This window comes from Hemiscyllium ocellatum, chromosome 9 (genome assembly GCF_020745735.1).
Source record: "Hemiscyllium ocellatum isolate sHemOce1 chromosome 9, sHemOce1.pat.X.cur, whole genome shotgun sequence".
Classification (NCBI taxonomy): domain Eukaryota; kingdom Metazoa; phylum Chordata; class Chondrichthyes; order Orectolobiformes; family Hemiscylliidae; genus Hemiscyllium; species Hemiscyllium ocellatum.
Window position 1 is genome coordinate 56273947 of NC_083409.1, and position 17847 is coordinate 56291793.

Below are 17847 nucleotides of genomic sequence, written 5' to 3' on the forward strand. Positions count from 1 at the left end.
TCTTTTCCATACACTTTCTAGCCTTCCTGAGATTTTTCCTCAGCAGTAAGGTTTGTGCCACATTGCTGCCATTAGTGCAGAGGGACAAGAGTTGGAGGGGCAGAGGGCCACAAAATTAGCAGAAAACTGCATATTTCCTGTTTCTTTCCTGAGAGCACTAACTGGTGCTAAGATACACTGAAGTGATGTCTTTCAGGAAGAGGTTGGCATTGTTCTTGTTCGGAAAGACAGTGTAAGAGAAGACTGGCAGCTAAGAAAAATGGGAAGCCATTAGTGGTCAGTAAGCATATAAGAAGTAAAATGAAAATCTGAGAAACATTGGGTGTGATTTAGGGATCTAAAAGTAGCTATATCAGGGAAGTAGAAGACATAGCTAAGATAGTAGATAAGTACTTGCATCTCACTTTAGTAAAGAAAATGAACATAGAACACAGAAAAATACAGCGCAGTACAGGCCCTTCGGCCCTCAATGTTGCGCCGATCCAAGCCCACCTAACCTACACTAGCCCACTTTCCTCCATATGCCTATCCAATGCCCATTTAAATGCCCATAAAGAGGGAGAGTCCACCACTGTTACTGGCAGGGCATTCCATGAGCTAACGACTCGCTGAGTAAAGAATCTACCCCTAACATCAGTCCTATACCTACCACCCCTTAATTTAAAGCTATGCCCCCTCGTAATAGCTGACTCCATACGTGGAAAAAGGTTCTCATGGTCAATCCTATCTAAACCCCTAATCATCTTGTACACCTCTATCAAGTCACCCCTAAACCACCTTTTCTCCAATGAAAACAGCCCCAAGTGCCTCAGCCTTTCCTCATACGATCTTCCTACCATACCAGGCAACATCCTGGTAAACCCGTTCCAGTGCCTCCACATCCTTCCTATAGTATGGCGACCAAAACTGCACACAATACTCCAGATGCGGCCGTACCAGAGTCTTATACAACTGCAACATGTCCTCAGGACTCCGGAACTCAATTCCTCTACCAATAAAAGCTAGTACGCCATATGCCTTCTTCACAGCACTATTTACCTGGGTGGCAACTGAGATCTGTGTACATGGACACCAAGATCCCTCTGCTCATCCACACTACCAAGTATCCGACCATTAGCCCAGTACTCCATCTTCTTGTTACTCTTACCAAAGTGAATCACTTCACACTTAGCTACATTGAACTCCATTTGCCACCTTTCAGCCCAGCTCTGCAGCTTAACTATATCCCGCTGTAACCTGCCACATCCTTCCTCACTGTCAACAACTCCACCAACTTTCGTATCATCCGCAAACTTGCTCACCCAACCTTCTAGCCCCTCCTCCAGGTCATTTATAAAAATGACAAACAGCAATGGTCCCAAAACAGATCCTTGCGGAACACCGCTGGTAACTGCACTCCAAGATGAACCTTTACCATCAACTACTACCCTCTGTCTTCTTCCAGCCAGCCAATTCCTAATCCAAATCTCCAACTCACCCTCAATGCCATACCTCTGTATTTTTTGCAGTAGCCTACCATGGGGAACCTTATCAAACGCCTTACTAAAATCCATATACACCACATCTACCGCTTTACCCTAGTCCACCTCCTTAGTCACCTTCTCAAGGATTTCAGTAAGGTTTGTGAGGCACAACCTGCCCTTCACAAAACCATGCTGACTATCCTTGATCACATCATTCCTATCCAGATGTTCATAAATCCTTTCCCTTACAATTCTCTCTAAGACTTTGCCCACAACAGAGGTAAGACTCACTGGCCGATAGTTACTAGGGTTATCCCTACTCCCCTTCTTGAACAAGGGAACCACATTTGCTATCCTCCAGTCTTCTGGCACTATTCCTGCAGACAACGAGGACATAAAAATCAAGGCCAATGGCTCTGCAATCTCTTCCCTTGCTTCCCAGAGAATCCTAGGATAAATGCCATCAGGCCCAGGGGACTTATTTAGTGAAAGTGGATGTAATTGAGATACTAGATGAGTCAAGAATTGATGGTAAAGAACATATTGGAACGATTGGCTGTACTTAAAACCAACAGGATCAGATGCATTATATTCAGAGATGCTATTGGAAGTAAGGGACAAATCTGTGACAGTACTGGACATAATTTTCCAAACCTTAATACAAGGGTGAGGCCAGAGAACTGAAGAACTGCAAATATATACTCTTGACCAAAAAAAGGTATGTTGGTAACAACAGATTAATCAGTTTAACTCTATGATGGAGAAAACCTTTTGAAAACAATCCAGGATAAAACTAACAGTCACTTGGCCAAATATGGCTAAATTGAGGAAAGCCAGCATGGACTTGCAAAAGATAAATCATTTTTGATGTTCAGGATCAGTATTAGAACCACTGTTTTATTTGATCTACATCAATAATCCAAATTTGGGTGTATAGGTTGCAATTTCAGAAACTGCAGATGACATAATACCTGAAAGTATTATCAACTGAGAGGATTTTACTGATAAATCGAGAGAGAGAAAGAGAGAGAGACATATTGGTGGAATAGGAGGGCATGTGGTAGGTAAATCTTAATGTAGATAAATGGAAAGTTTCGTATTTTTGATAAGAGGAACAAGGAGAGGCAATTTACACATTTTAGTTTAGTTTAATGGGTGCAAGAACAAATCTGTCTGTTTGTGTGCACAAATCATTAAACGTGGTAGGGCAGGTTAAGATGGTGGTTAGAAAGAATGAGAGATATCTGGCTTTATAAATAGAAGCTTGGAGAACAAAAGCAAAGTTTCGATGATGTTCATGAAGCACTGGATTGAGCTGTACTGGAATATTATGTCCAATTATCAGGTGGATGTGAAGACTTCAGAGGTGGTGCAAATAACTTTTGAGAATAGCTTTGGGGTAAAGAATTTCAGCTTCATAATTAGATTAGAGAAGCTGGGGTTGCTCTTGTTACAAAAGAGAAAATTGAGAGATTTAATCAAGGTATCCAAAATCATGAGGGCTCTAGATGTTCCCATTAGTAGTGGAGAGAAGAACCAAAGGATACTGACAGAGAGGTAAGTGGCAAAAAAAATCAATGGCGATATATGGAAAAGCAGATTTATTTATCAAGTGGTTATGACCTAGAATGCACTCCTTGAGAGCATGTTACAAGCAGATTCAATTGTGCCTTTTCAAAAGGAAATCAATAATAATCTGAAGTCAAGAAGTTTGCTGGATAACTGGGAAAAGTCATTAAGTGGAAAGTATTGCATTGTATTTGCAGAGACTTAATAGGTTAAACTGTCATCTCCAAGGCCAACATACATAGGTGATGTGGAGATGCCAGTGTTGAACTGAGGTGGATAAAATCAGAAGTCACAACGGCATCAGGTGATAGCCCTTTGACAGGTAATGAAGGAGCAGCGCTTCGAAAGTTTGTGATTTCAAATAAACCTATTGGACTATAACATACATACAAACATGGAGCAGGCCATTCGACCCCTCCAATTAGTACGGTTATGGCTGATCTAACTAACAGTGTGCTCTGCAATTCAAGTGTGAGCAGGTTGTTCATTATATTGAGTATTTATGGTTATTTGTCAGATAGCACATCTTAATATTTAATTGTAATGGTATTGCTATGCTGACAAAAATATTGAGACCATTTATAATACCCCTAATATTATCCTGGTTGAGATCAGCTAATGAAGTACAGACTGGGACTGAACCATTGATCGTCTTGGTCTGTGTGGATCAGTACTACACAAGGCATTGTGTTTTCCTGTATGTTCCTTGCCATATTTCAGTACGGCTCTGTGCAAATTTTTAAAATCATATGTCTTTATTCAATTTGTTTTCAGACCTGTATTATTGCTTCTACATGAAATCCCTTTCATGGCAACTTGGTTTTTGCTTGTGTCAACTTTTAGGTGAGGTCATTTCTATTTTCAAATCTCTAAATGGAAACTAATTAATAGTTTTAAATGACTAAATTCTGTGGAAATGCCTTGATCTTACTGCAGATGATTGTCCATTTCCTCTCCTGTTTAATGTACAACAAATTTAAGATGTCAAAAATCTTCCTTGTAAGTCTTCTCACTTGCATATGATTTTGATAAACATCAAGCATCTGTTGGTTTTTAAACTTTCTAAATATTTGGGTCACTGTTTCCAGAGTTTGTGCTGTTACCATTCTGTTAGAAGCCACTGGTAAGAATTGCATATGGTGTCATGTTTAAAGAGTTCTACTGTTCTAATAAATATGAAATGAACATCAACTGAAAGTTATTTAGTGGGTTTAATTAGCCCACTAAGCTACAGAATAGGCGGTTCCCCACTAACCAGTGAACACAATAATAAACCAAAACCCTTGTGCCACATCTCTACTCCACAGCACACACTCAGCAGGATAGGTATTCTTGTAGCTAAAGCTCCAAATTTTTCGTGGCCATCAAAAGATTCTCTTCTCTCTATTATATCCAGGGTAAGTTTTCCATGTCTTTTTAAATGCCATTTCTGAGCATAATCAAATTAACTTCCAGCAACAATGCACCAACCTTGGTCTCTGAAGTCTATTTTTGTATCTTTTTATTTTACTTTATTTCTGAATGTGGTCTGCATTAGGAGAAGGACAGTTTTAAACAAAGGGCTGAGAAAGGAATTGCTGTACTTTTTAAAAGTAATTTACTGAAATTCATTGTGGGTCATTTTTGACAGTTGTTTTGCATGCAATGGGAGATGATTAATAGGAGACATCATGGCCACTGAGTGTCTACATTCAGAGATTTGGCCAGTAACAGGTTGTTGATTTTGGTTTGTGGAACTGAATTCATTTCTAGGTCATCAGCATGATGACAACTCCACGATTGGCTCTTGGGTTACTAAACATCTTGTAGGGGTGAATGTTAGTGAGAAGCCTTTGGATTCTGGAAGGGGCGGTGGTGTGTGTAATCAAACACCTGAAGCTACAGAAAGCCAGTTATTATAAGCTATTGCTTTTAACCAGTAAGTCAAGACTTTATTATTTGCAAACCAATCACTCTCTGCCTCCTATGAAGAAGTGAAATAAATGTGAAAAGCTTTTATGGTTATTTGTCAGATAGCACATCTTAATATTTAATTGTAATGGTATTGCTATGCTGACAAAAATATTGAGACCATTTATAATACCCCTAATATTATCCTGGCTGAGATCAGCTAATGAAGTACAGACTGGGACTGAACCATTGATCATCTTGGTCTGTGTGGATCAGTACTACACAAGGCATTGTGTTTACCCATATGTTCCTTGCCATATTTCAGTAAAAGCTTAGAGTGCTAAAGGACTTTGAGAACCATCTATTAATTCCTGTGGACAGGTGCCATTGAATTGTTTCCTCAGTATATTTTCCCCTCCATCAGTAACACAATTTTTCTATTCTTTATCTGTCTCTGTGTAGGAGTGTTAGAGTTTTAATTAGTAGGGTTACATGTTCAAACTCATGTTTGTTTATGGTTAGAACATTACTTATTTGTAGTAAATAGTAATTAAATACAGAAAACTGATCCATGTTTTCTGTTAATCCAAGTCTTTCAGGGAGGTAAATTGCAGACCTTGCATACTTGCACAAAAGTTAAAGCTTGTATCACAATTTCAGGAATCTCAGGAAGTGATTTCCAGTCTGCTACCCAGTGAGGCATAGAAAGAACAGAGCATCAGTACTACTCTGAGGAAGAACCACTGGAACTCAAACAATAACAATGCTTTCTTCCCAAGGATGCTGCCAGACCTGCTGAGTTTCTATAGTGATTTCTGTTTTTATTTCTGATATTCTTTGGGGCTAGTTATAAAAACTGGTGTTTGAATTTCTATGATGTTATAACCTTGGGTCTCTGACCTAATGGGGCACATCAGTTGTGTCTGTTCACAGGCACAGTTCACCATGCTCCATTCCAGGACATTTTGCTTTACCCTAAATTTAAAGAGAATGTTTAAACCTAACTATCTTACAAAGGCCCATATTCATAACACTGGTGAAAGTCATTTATATTTTCGGCCTTTGACACCATCCAGATTTTCTTTTTAGGAGATATCTAACAAGTCTTTCCCTAATTCAGAGATCAGTCCAACTTATTGTATAGTTTTAGTTTAATGAATGCTATGTTTCTTGTATTTCTGAGTAAGAATGAAAATTCTTTATTTTGTTGCACCCACAGCATGTTGCCCCTATTGCTGAAGGATGGACTGCTCCTTCCTTACACTGTTACCTCTTTGGCCTTCCTCCTCATCACAACAACATTTCTGTCAGCCTTTGAAAAAGTATCATTGGAGGATCTGCAACTCGAACAATTTTCTCAGGGAGTGAGGAGGTGCATTCCACACTTTATAATTCCACCGTGTCTTGCAAAACTTGCAGTGAGTAATGATTCAGAGGTGCTGGTGTTGGACTGGGGTGGACAAAGTTTAAAAAAAAAATTACACAACACCAGGTTATAGTCCAACAGGTTTATTTGGAATCACTAGCTTTTGGAGAACTGCTTCTTCAACCACCTGATGAAAAAGCAGCGCTTCAAAAGCTAGTGATTCCAAATAAACCTGTTGGACTATAACCTGGTGTTGTGTGATTTTTGTTAACTTTGCAGTAAGTAAATTACTTTTTGAAAATCATTTGGTTTAAATTAGTTTTGAAATGAGCACTGGAATCACACCTTTACCTATTACATATCAGGCCTTGATTCAAAACCAGTTTAGATAAATTCAATAATTGAATGTTAAGTAGTGGTAAAATGGCCGTGAGGATGGCTGGCGTAGGAAATAGAAAACATCACAGCACGGTGAAATTTGATGTTATGCTGCTGAAGCAGTGGAGCATGAGCTTTACTTTGACTATAATTCATAGTAATTAATGTGGAAGTGTTTAACATTAACAGTGTCAAAAATGGGGTCAGATATTTAATTTCCTTTTTATATATATTAATATATATATATATATCTTTATGAATTATAAATAGGTCTCCACAGGAGATTAATCTTCAGATGTTTTAGTCCAGTTATGTTATTTCAGAATCACAACACAAACTGACCATATATTTGGTATAAACCAGCTCTACATTAGCTCAAAGCCAAAATACTATAGCTGTTGGAAAATGAAATTAAAACCACGTCCTGGAGAAGTTAACTAGGTAAAAACAATGACTGCAGATTCTGGATCAGAGTGGTGCTGGAAAAGCACAGCCGTTCAGACAGCATCCGAGGAGCAGGAAAATCGATGTTTCGGGCAAAAGCCCTTCATCAGGAATACAGGAGAAATTAAGCAAGTCGGTCAGCGTCTATGACGAGAGATACAGAGTTAATTTTTCAAGTCCAATGTGACGACTTCAGAAATATTACTCAAAAGATGCATAAGTGGCTGTAGTGGAGGAGGGAATATTAGGAGAAAATTTAAAAAAGGAAAGTTCTTTTTAAATTGCATGTTTCAATATCTTAGGATGCCTCACAGTTCTTTTTTTCATTTCTAAGTACATACTTTAACTTCTTAAATGGGGGAATTGCAGCACCCAATTTGCACAGAGCAAGATCCTGCAAAGAGCAATGAAGTAATGATTAGTCCATCTGTGTTTTAAAACCAATTGGTTGAAGAATCAATATTGGTCAGCACATCAAGGAGAACGCTCCTGAAAATTTTCAAAATAGTACCGCAGGACCTTTTACAACTACCTGACAGAGCAGACAAGACCTTCCATTTAATGTTTCATCTGAAAAATGACAACGCTGCACTCCCTCAGTGCTGTGCATACCCACATACAAATATGAGAGAAGTAGACCCTTTAGTACCTTGAGCCTGCTCTTCTATTCAGATCAGCACTGATTTGTTTCTTTGTGAATTACATATTCCCATCCATCCTAATACCATTGATTCCCTTGCCTAACCAGAATCTGTCTACCTCTGCCTTAAAAATATTCAGTGACCTTACTTCTGTCTTTGAGGTGGAGTTCTCTGAGAAAGGGAAAGCAAACCTCATCTCTGTCCTTAAAGGATGACGCCTAACTTTAAAACAATACCTGCTACTTTTGGACTAACCCATACGGAAATATCTTTCAGACAACTAGCTTGTCAAGACCATTCAGGATCACATACACTTAGTCAAACCACTTTCATTTTTCTAAATTCCAGTCGAAACAAGCCCAACCTATCTTCGTAAGACAACGCATTCATTCGAGGCATCAATCTAATGAACTGCTTCTAATGCCTTTATATTCTTCTTTAATATCCAAAATGATGCACAGTATGAGTCGTATGCTGGCAGGTGGGACTAGATTGGGTTGGGATATCTGATCGGCATGGACGGGTTGGACTGAAGAGTCTGTTTCCATGCTGTACATCTCTATGACTCTTTGATGCACAGTATTTCAAATGTGGTGTCACCAATGCTTTGTATAACTGAAGTGGAATACATTATTTTTATATTCAGATCCTCACATCATAAAGGATTTTAGCTTATATTAGCTTACATGTTGTTCTTGCATACTAACGTTTTGAGTCTCAAGCAGTCTTTCTCCATGCAACTGGAATGTTAGCTGAGATATTTAAGCTAAAGTCTTGGCACCAAAACATCTGAACATCAAATGAATGGCATTTAAAGAATAAATTGTTTTTTTTTTCCATAAGAAACCTAGTTGAGAGGTTGACATCAATGAACAGGACATCACCACCAAGGTGGAAAAGAGGGCAAAGAAGGCAACAAGCATCAAAAACACTAATGCTTTAGTAAAAATGAACATTGATTTTAAAAGAATCTGTGTGTTATAGAAGGAAATGTGAACGCTCAAACAGTTCCATTGTATTGACATTTTAAGAAACATTGAGACAAAATAGAAGATGGTTAATGAGCATTATACCAAAGTAAGGATGCAGGGAGAATGAAGGTCATACAGGGAATTATACTGATTTGCAGATCTTCTAATATTTATATTTCCAACATTGGAAGCCAGAACAAGTATTGAAAAATGTGACTTAATGTATATGAAACAAAAACATTTTCTTTTTTATTCCTACAGTTCCTTCTATCTGTAATTGCCATGGTTGTACTGAGTTTGATAAGTGCAACACAAGATCCTCCCCCACAACTGCCAGACTTATTCCCTGTCCTGGTGTCTCTATTTTCCTGCATCCACTTTTTGATCTTTCTGCTGTATTTCAACATTCTGCATCTATCGGAACCGATCTACAAGAAGCCTCAGCAGAAGGTGATATGAAGAACAAGTCACTGCAAACCTAGGAATTAATTATATTGTCTGTAAAGGACAGAGAATAAAAACTGTTTTGAATCCTAATGCCACAACATTTTTTTTAAATTGCATACAGTAGTTGCCTTAAGAGATCACGTGAAAAATTTGCCATGTGGTATGAAGCAGTCTCCCATGTTCAAATGCAACAAGGCATGCACAGCATTCAGGCTTGGAATGATAAGAGGCAAGCAATAATCATGCTACATTAGAAAGAAGTCCTGTTCAAGGACAAAATTAGTGAAGAGACACATTGCTAGTTCAATGTGTGGAATGTTAAGCAACTTGTATTTGCTCCAAGGTTCCCACACACTGCTGAACTGTCAATCTTTGTGCTTGGAACTTTAAAGAGATATGACTGGTTACTTTCCAACTGCCAGGCAATAATCATCTCCAACATGACAGGATCTAACCATCTCTCCTTAACTTTGCCAGTACCAACATCCTGGGACATACCATTTAACAAATAAATCAGCATATAAATACTGTGGCTACAAGTGCAAGTCAGAAACTGGGAATTGACCAGTAATAACTTGCCTCCTTTCTGCCAATCTACATGCAGTAGTCAGGAATGTGGTGGGTACTCTTCACTTGCCTAGAAAAAGCTCCAACAACACTTAAAAATAATCTAATAAAAGATCGACACTATCTGAAACAAAGCCTGCATGATTGGTATCCCATATGCCAACATTAATATTCATTCCCCTCACTCAGTACAATGACAGCAGTGTGTACCATATGGAAGATGCACTGCAATAACTTGCAAAATGCCTTTGACAGCATTTTCCAAATGTCTCCCACCTAGGACAAGGGGATCAGATGTGGGCAAACCACAACCTGCAAGATTCTGCCCAATCCACACTCCATCCTGAGGTGGAACCATGCCATCATGATTGTTGTTCGGTTAAAATCCTGGGACTCTGATAGTATTGTAGGACGATGTTTCTTCAACCTCTGATCTCGGAGGTACTGCTGTGCATAGACCTATCAATTGGTGTGCACAGAGCCTCGCAGCGGCTACACAACTTAGAGGGAACATTGTCATGGAAGTAGCTACACATTAGAGACTGCAACATTTCAAGAGGCAATTCAACATCACTTTCAAAGTGTTTGGGGATAAGCAACAAATGCCATCCTTGTTGCAATGCTCATATACCTGGAAGCATAAAAATGTGGTTTGGTTTGAGATTCTGGTTCTATACTGACCCCGTTAATTGTAGCCAAGCCAGCAATGGTGTTGCTGTTACTTATTGGTTTAAGATGATCAGAAATCATCCAGGATTCCTTGATTACTATCCGATGATCTCTGGCAATGTTTGCGCATCTGATGAGTGGATTTGAGTTTGCATGTGATGCCGTCTCTGATTAGTATTCTGTTACCTTTTATTGTTCATACTTGCATAAAATAATCAAGGCCAAATTACAGCTAGTGTAAGTTATACCCTGGCATCATCCAGTACATTTGAGGAAAGAGGTGAAGAACCAAAAAGAAGGCAAATGGAGAAAATGGGTTATGCTTCCTTTCTGCAAGAAAGCATGATGGTTTGGAAATAAGCTGCCCTGTTTCATGACCTGGTGAAACAAAGAAAAGTGAAGAAAATTGATGCTAAAGTGGCATGATCTAATTTGAGAAGTTGAACATACCTGTAATATGGATTATAATATGCAACTATAGTTTAAAATTAGTGAAGAAAAAATCTCCCTATAGAAAGAGTTTGGGGAGAGTTCCCATCTTATTGATGATTATGTCTGCAGGAAATGTCTTTAGTTGCAAATCCTTTCAGTTGCATGGATCGGTTGGAGTGGCAGTTAGAGGCAATGAGGAATTTACAAGAGCTAGGTGGTGTGATGGATGGCAGTTATAGAAAGGGAGAAAGGCTGCAGATACAGTCAGGTACATGAGTTAACTCCAAGAAAGGTAAGAGGGGTAGGCAGGTAGTGGAGCTTTTTTTATGCTTTATGTTGGTCAGAGGATTGAGTGTAGGAGTTGGGAGGTCATGTTGCGGCTGTACAGGACATTGGTTAGGACACTTTTGGAATATTACGAGCAATTCTGGTCTTCCTACTGCAAGGATGTCATGAAACTTGAAAAGGTTCAGAAAAGATTTACAAGATGTTGCCAGTGTTGGAGGGTTTGAGCTACAGGAAGAGGCTGAACAGGCTGGGACTTTTTTTTTCCTGGAGGCTTGAGGAGTGACCTTATAGAGGTTTATGAAATCATCAGAGGCATAGATAGGATAAATAGACCAGGTCTTTTCCTTGGGGTGGGGGTGTCCAGAACAAGAGGGCATAGGTTCAGGGTGAGAGGGGCAAGATATAAGAGAGACCTAAGGGGCAACTTTTTCACACAGAGGATGGTGCGTGTGTGGAATGAGCTGCCAGAGGAAGTGGTGGAGACTGGTACAATGACAACATTTAAAAAACATCTGAATGGGTATATGAATAGGAAGAGTTTGGAGAGATATGGGCCAACTGCTGGTAAATGGAACTAGATTAGGTTAGGATATTTGTTTGACATGGATGAGTTGAACTGTTTCCATGCTGCACATCTCTATGACTCTATAACTTGAATTACATAATTTTTAAAAATACATTGTGGATAGTGATTATGTAATACATATATGTAACACAAAACAAATTGTTGTCAATAACAAGCGTCCTTGAATATAGAGTTTCTTGTAATATGTCCTATGCATAATGCAATAAATACAAAATGCAATATTAACAGTGACCGCACAAATCTATTAACAAATGTTTCAATAAAATGAAGATGTCAAGTTTCTAAAGGCCAAACATTCCCACCTGCTTTCCCACTTCAGCTCATCAGTTTATTTGTGTTTAAGTAGATTTTGGAATTTAAAGACAGCACAACCATGAGGTGGGCAAGATTCTTTGCTTCCCCCAGCTGTACTGGAAACTGGCATTCATGACATTCTGAATGAATTACATACTCATTACATTGAACGAGACACCTCGAGGGCAATGCAATGAAAATCTCTTCTTAATCACGTGTTTGAAAAGGGTCACAGTTACCAAGCAGCTCAAAAGAAATGGTCGTGATCCCGAGTGCCAGTGGCCTGTTGTCTGTCACATTTGTGCTGTTTGTTAATTCCAAGTTGTTGCTGCAGTGATAAAACATTAGTTTTAAGTTTTGGTATGTTTCCACTTTCAGTTGACCTCTGTGACAAAGTGAGAGTTACAGGAGCCACCTGGTGCACAACTGGAAACTGAGTCTCGGAAGTAAAAGTTGTCAAACTGTTGGCAATCCTACTGCAAAAACAGCAATTATTTATGATATTATGGATCTCTAGTACTATATGTTATGAAAAGTAAAAGAAAATAAGATGGAGAGGGAAAATAGTGGTGTTCTCTGATACCTATCTGAAAATATAGTACTTTTATAGAGAATTTTAGTTTAGAACTTGTTTTCTCTAATAAATCATTCTGGAAAAAAATGAAAACAAAGTCACTCTGAGAGGCAAATTATATTATTCTATTAGCTTTGCCATGGCTGGTTTCCACACTCAAATTTGCTGGAAATATATAAAGAGCAACAAATATCTTTCCAGTTACATCTAACACTCAGCCAAAGGAAACACGCAATTTCTTACAAATTTAGTTTTATGCAACAACCGATTGATCCCATGTGGCATTGTGCAGTTAAAGCTCTTTGTTTCCATGTTTTTAACTCTTCAAGCAGCCTTTTGTTCCTTCCCCTCCCTCACCCTCCTTTCAATATAACTTCACCTCCCTTACTTTTCTTTTGTTCTTCTGTTGTCTGTATTTCCATTTGAACAAAGAACAAAAAAAAGATTTTGAAGTATAATAACATTTACCTTAGTGACTAAGAGAAGATTTCTCAGAATGATGATAATTTGTCTATTAAGCTGCATTACACTTTGAGTCATAATGTCTTAATGATGATAGAGGGCACTGCAAGAAAAGGAAACAAATCCTGCAACTCAATTCCTACCTCAGAACATTCTGCTCCCATTTGCCCAAAGACCTGGGGGTTGAAAATCAATCCTGATTAAACTTCATTCTCGAGGTAAGAGGCAGTTGTTGTCATTTTTGTGTGGCCAGGAATTGACACAAGTTAGGACATGGGAAGCAGGTTTTTTTAATGACCTCACGTTTATGAAAGGTTGAGTGAAGCCAAGAGTCTATTGGAAAAAGCAAGTCTCGAGGTTGTAATGCCATAAATGAGGATTTCCCCAGTAGTTGAGTTGAGATGGGGTGGAATTGAGCAATGTTAGAGGTGCATGCAGGCAATCTTTATTCTGGTATGGATATGTGGACAGGAGCTCACCTCAGAGTCAGATATCACAGCAAGGCTGAGAACTGTTTCAGGCAGAGACTACGAGCAGGGAAAGGAATGGAAGCAGTGGCTACAGAACAGTGATTGTGGTGGAAACTAAGTCAGTGATTTCAGTTTTTCTAATGTTCTGTGGGAAAAAAATTCTGCTGTGTTTAATACTGGATGTTAGATAAGCTCTTTGATCATTTAGGGACGTGAGGGGTCTAATGGGTCGAAACTAATGATGTCACTGGTGCTGCACCTGAATGTGAAATGTGAGATTCAATAAAAATAGTTTTTTGTTAAGGAATTCTGGAAAGGATGGGTACAGATTCTTTAGCATGTTTAGGGAGATTGGAGCAGTAGTTTGCAACAACAAAGGAGTCAAGAATTAGTATTTGAATGATAACAGTAAATTTGAAGGACAGGGAACATTATCTGAGGACAGAGAATCATTAACCCCTATTATACAAATATCAGAGCTAGGAGGAGAATAAACCAGACAGCATCCCTCGAGAAAGAAACATTAGATTAGATTAGATTAGATTACTTACAGTGTGGAAACAGGCCCTTCGGCCCAACAAGTCCACACCGACCCGCCGAAGCGACAACCCACCCATACCCCTACATATACCCCTTACCTAACACTACGGGCAATTTAGCATGGCCAATTTACCTAACCCGCACATCTTTGGACTGTGGGAGGAAACCGGAGCACCCGGAGGAAACCCACGCGGACACGGGGAGAACGTGCAAACTCCACACAGTCAGTCGCCTGAGGCGGGAATTGAACCCAGGTCCCTGGCGCTGTGAGGCAGCAGTGCTAACCACTGTGCCACCGTGCCGCCCCTAATAATATCTTTCTGTTAACAATAGTTATTTTCTATCCTTCTGCCTTCACAGTTGCTGCCTGTTCTGTTAAGTGTGTATTTTTAGAATTCTGTTTTTGTTTCAGATTTCAGATTGTATCTGCAGTACTTTGCAACTGTGGTGTTGGCTGGTCAATTTAGTAAGAAAAGCATCTCTTGACCTATGAATTCAAATTCCTAGAGGATTGAGATAGAAGGTGCATTGGAATACACCCATCTCCACATTCTTTCCAAGTCATATATCATCTTGATTTGGAAATATTTCACTCTTCCTTAGTCATTGGGCAAAAATCCTGCAACACTGTACCTAAGAGCAGTATGACAATACTGTTGTCACATGGATTGCATGTAATTTGAATGTGGTTCGTTGTGCCTTCTCAAGGTAATTAGGGATAGGAAATCATTGTTGATTCTGCTTCAATATGTTTTGAATGTTTTTTTAAGAAATTGTCAACATTTTACATTATGCTTTGCAAAGTATGGTTATAGGTTTGTGAATATTTCTTCTTGTTAACCTTATAACTTGATATATAGATTGGTGAAAATCTTAGTAAAAATAACATGACGGTACAAGTTAAAAATCTAAACTTGGGAAGCTTTTCAGTCATCAAAACAGCAGTAAATACATTTATTGTGTATGCATAACAAGGAGCAGAAAATTACTCTCCAATTGTGTGTTAATCTCCAGCAAGGTGGTGACTTTAATTAATCTTGGGCCAGGAACAGAAAAACATCAGACAGGTTAACAATTGGTCTCATCATTGTTACCATGAAGTTCAATATATGCAAGATACTATTTTGTTTAAACAGCACAGGATACCCAAACTGAGCCTTAGCAGTGAGCCACTGAAATGTAGACATCATCGATTTTTTTCTTTTACAATTATTTGATTTCTATGTGCATGGACATTTGAAAAAAACTGTCCTTGTGAAGTGACTGTAACTTGAGACCTCTAAATCAGTGGAAATGTAGAATCATATGATAACACAACAAGGGTGAGGCTACTTGATCCATCATGCTTGTGCTGGCCCTTGGTAGGCCTCTGACACCCCTATGCTTTACCTGTACCCCTGCTAATTAATCTTAGGGTGACCCAGATTAGGCTCTTGTATGTTCATGAAGGAAATAATAAGCAGTGTAAGGAATGAGAATATGCTTTTAATTTTGTAATTTCACTACTATTTTCACTCAAACCACACCTCACAGTACTCTTCCACTCAAACGTGTTTATGTGAGAAAGTCCTGTGTTTTAAAAAAAAGCAACATTTCATCAAGCACTTTTGTACTGAGCGTCTCCTTGAAACCAGGAGAGGGAATCTCTATTGATACCTACGTCAATAGAATGGGCTTATAGTTGATCATTATAAATCTATACTACTGCCTATCACAGAGGATTCAATTTCTCCTGCTCTTTGCAGTATTTGCAGAATGTGCAAAGACCTCTTCCAGCATATTTAGTCTGCTAAAACTGCAGATCATCATTTCTGACATTTCTTTGGAAATTTAAAAAAGTATTATTATTGGAGCAATCAGAGAAAATTAAGTCTTGTACGCAATCATTATAGAAAAACTAACACAACGTGATGACCCCTTTCATTCTAAGGGAGGAGGCCCCAATCTCTGAGCCAGAAGGTTCAGGTTCAAGTCCCACCTGAGGACTTGATGGCTGTGGAAGGTGGAATCATTATCCAGCCAGACAACTGGAGTACCAACATGTAAATCATTACAATATACTCCACTATCTGGCAGTAAAACCCAGACAGATTCCTGGTCAACCATGTGATGGGTGCTGTCTACCATCGATATAGATTCAGACTACATTACGCATGCAAAGATGTATGTTGCCATAGCAACTTGAACTGAAAACTTGTATTCCAGAACTAATCCCCACTCAAGCTTAGAATACAGCTACAACACTGGCAATTACTCAACAATGTGGAAAATTGTCCTCGCCACAAAAATCAGGTAAAATTTGACCTGGTCCGTTATCCCCGATCAGGAGAAAGTGAGGACTGCAGATGCTGAAGATCAAAGTCGAGAGTGTGATGCATGTCAGACAGCATCCAAGGAGCAGGGGAATCGACATTTCAAGCAAAAGCCCTTCATCAATTAGCCACTATCAGTCTATTCTGCATCATCAGCAAACAAATGGAAGGGTCGACAACAGTACTATCATGAGGCACTTAAAAAAGAGTAACTTGATGTTCCGTTTAAATTCTGCCTGGGCTAATCAGCTTCTGACCTCTTCCAACCTTTGTATAACACAGACAAAAATGATGAACTCCCGAGGTGAGTTAAGAGTGACATCAAGGCAGCATTTTACCAAGTATGGCATCAAGGAGCCCTAGAAAAAGACTGAGACAATGGGAATTAGGGGGATAATTCTCCGCTGTTTGGAGTCATACAATGCATATAGGAAAAAAATTGTGTTTATTAGAAGTCAATCATATCAGCCCCAGGCATCTCTGCAAGTGTTCCTCCGGATAATGTTCCAAGTGCAACCATCTTCAGTTGTTCATCTATGACCTTCCTTCCATCATAAGGTGAGAAGTGGAGGGATGTTCACTAATGATTGCACAGTGTTCAGCACCATTCAGAGCTCCTCAGATACTGGACAGTCTCTAACCAAATTAAGCAAGACCCAGAAAGCATCCAGGTTCAGGCTGATAAGTGGCAAGTGATGTTCATGCCATACAAGGGCCAGGCAATGAACATCTACACATGCAAGAATCTAACCATTACCCATTGACATCAGTGGCATTACCATCACTGAATCCTCCACTATCAACATCCTGGGGAAGGTGAACTGATCGACATACTATGAAGCAGACATACTATGGCTACAAGAGCATGTCAGAGGCTAAGCATCCTGCAGCGAATCTCCTGACTTCCCAAACCCTGTAAACTACCTGCAAGGAACAACTCAGAAGTGTGATGTGATGTGATTCAGAATTAAAGTTCATGCTTCTGTTCTTAATGGTAGGTGCCTGTGATGTTGTGCATAAATGTAAAATAAGTCTTGGAGAACTCTGACCCAGTTATCCTCCTATTAAAACCTGTGATCCCCTTGTATTCAGTAAGAGTAAGAAGATGTAGATGTCAGGTAAGAACAGGATTGGGCTTCATAGAGTATAGCTTTTACATGACAAAGAGGAACATGTGTATTATGCAACTGGCTCATTGTGCCAGGTTTCATCTCATAGAAAAACGCACTGAGGAAAGGGTGTTTAGCCCAATCCTTAGCTCTGTCTTTTTGTTTAGTTTCAGTGGCAGTATTGTGTGCAATTCTGCAATTTGGAAGGATGCTTTGAAACTTGATTTATAAGGATGTTGCCAGGGTAGGAAGGTTTGATCTATAAGGAGAGGTTGAATAGGCTGTTTTCCCTGGAGTGTCAAAGGCTGAAGGGTGACCTTGTAGAAGTTTATAAAATCATGAGGGGCATGGATAGGATAAATAGACAAAGTCTTT

The 17847-nt window shown here is 39.1% G+C and overlaps 1 protein-coding gene across 2 annotated transcripts in view; it reads left to right on the plus strand.

The window, feature by feature from the left end:
• Positions 1-9259, plus strand: part of alg6 (ALG6 alpha-1,3-glucosyltransferase) — a 60590-nt gene extending 51331 nt beyond the window's left edge. The window contains exons 12-14 of one of the 2 annotated variants that reach the window (XM_060830367.1): positions 3807-3875; positions 6142-6340; positions 8984-9259. In XM_060830367.1, coding sequence (XP_060686350.1) covers positions 3807-3875; positions 6142-6340; positions 8984-9181 — 466 coding nt within the window. In that variant the 3' untranslated portion in view covers positions 9182-9259. The remainder of the gene's footprint in view (positions 1-3806; positions 3876-6141; positions 6341-8983) is intronic. The other variant, XM_060830368.1, reaches the window with a different exon arrangement.
• Positions 9260-17847: the final 8588 nt, after the last annotated feature.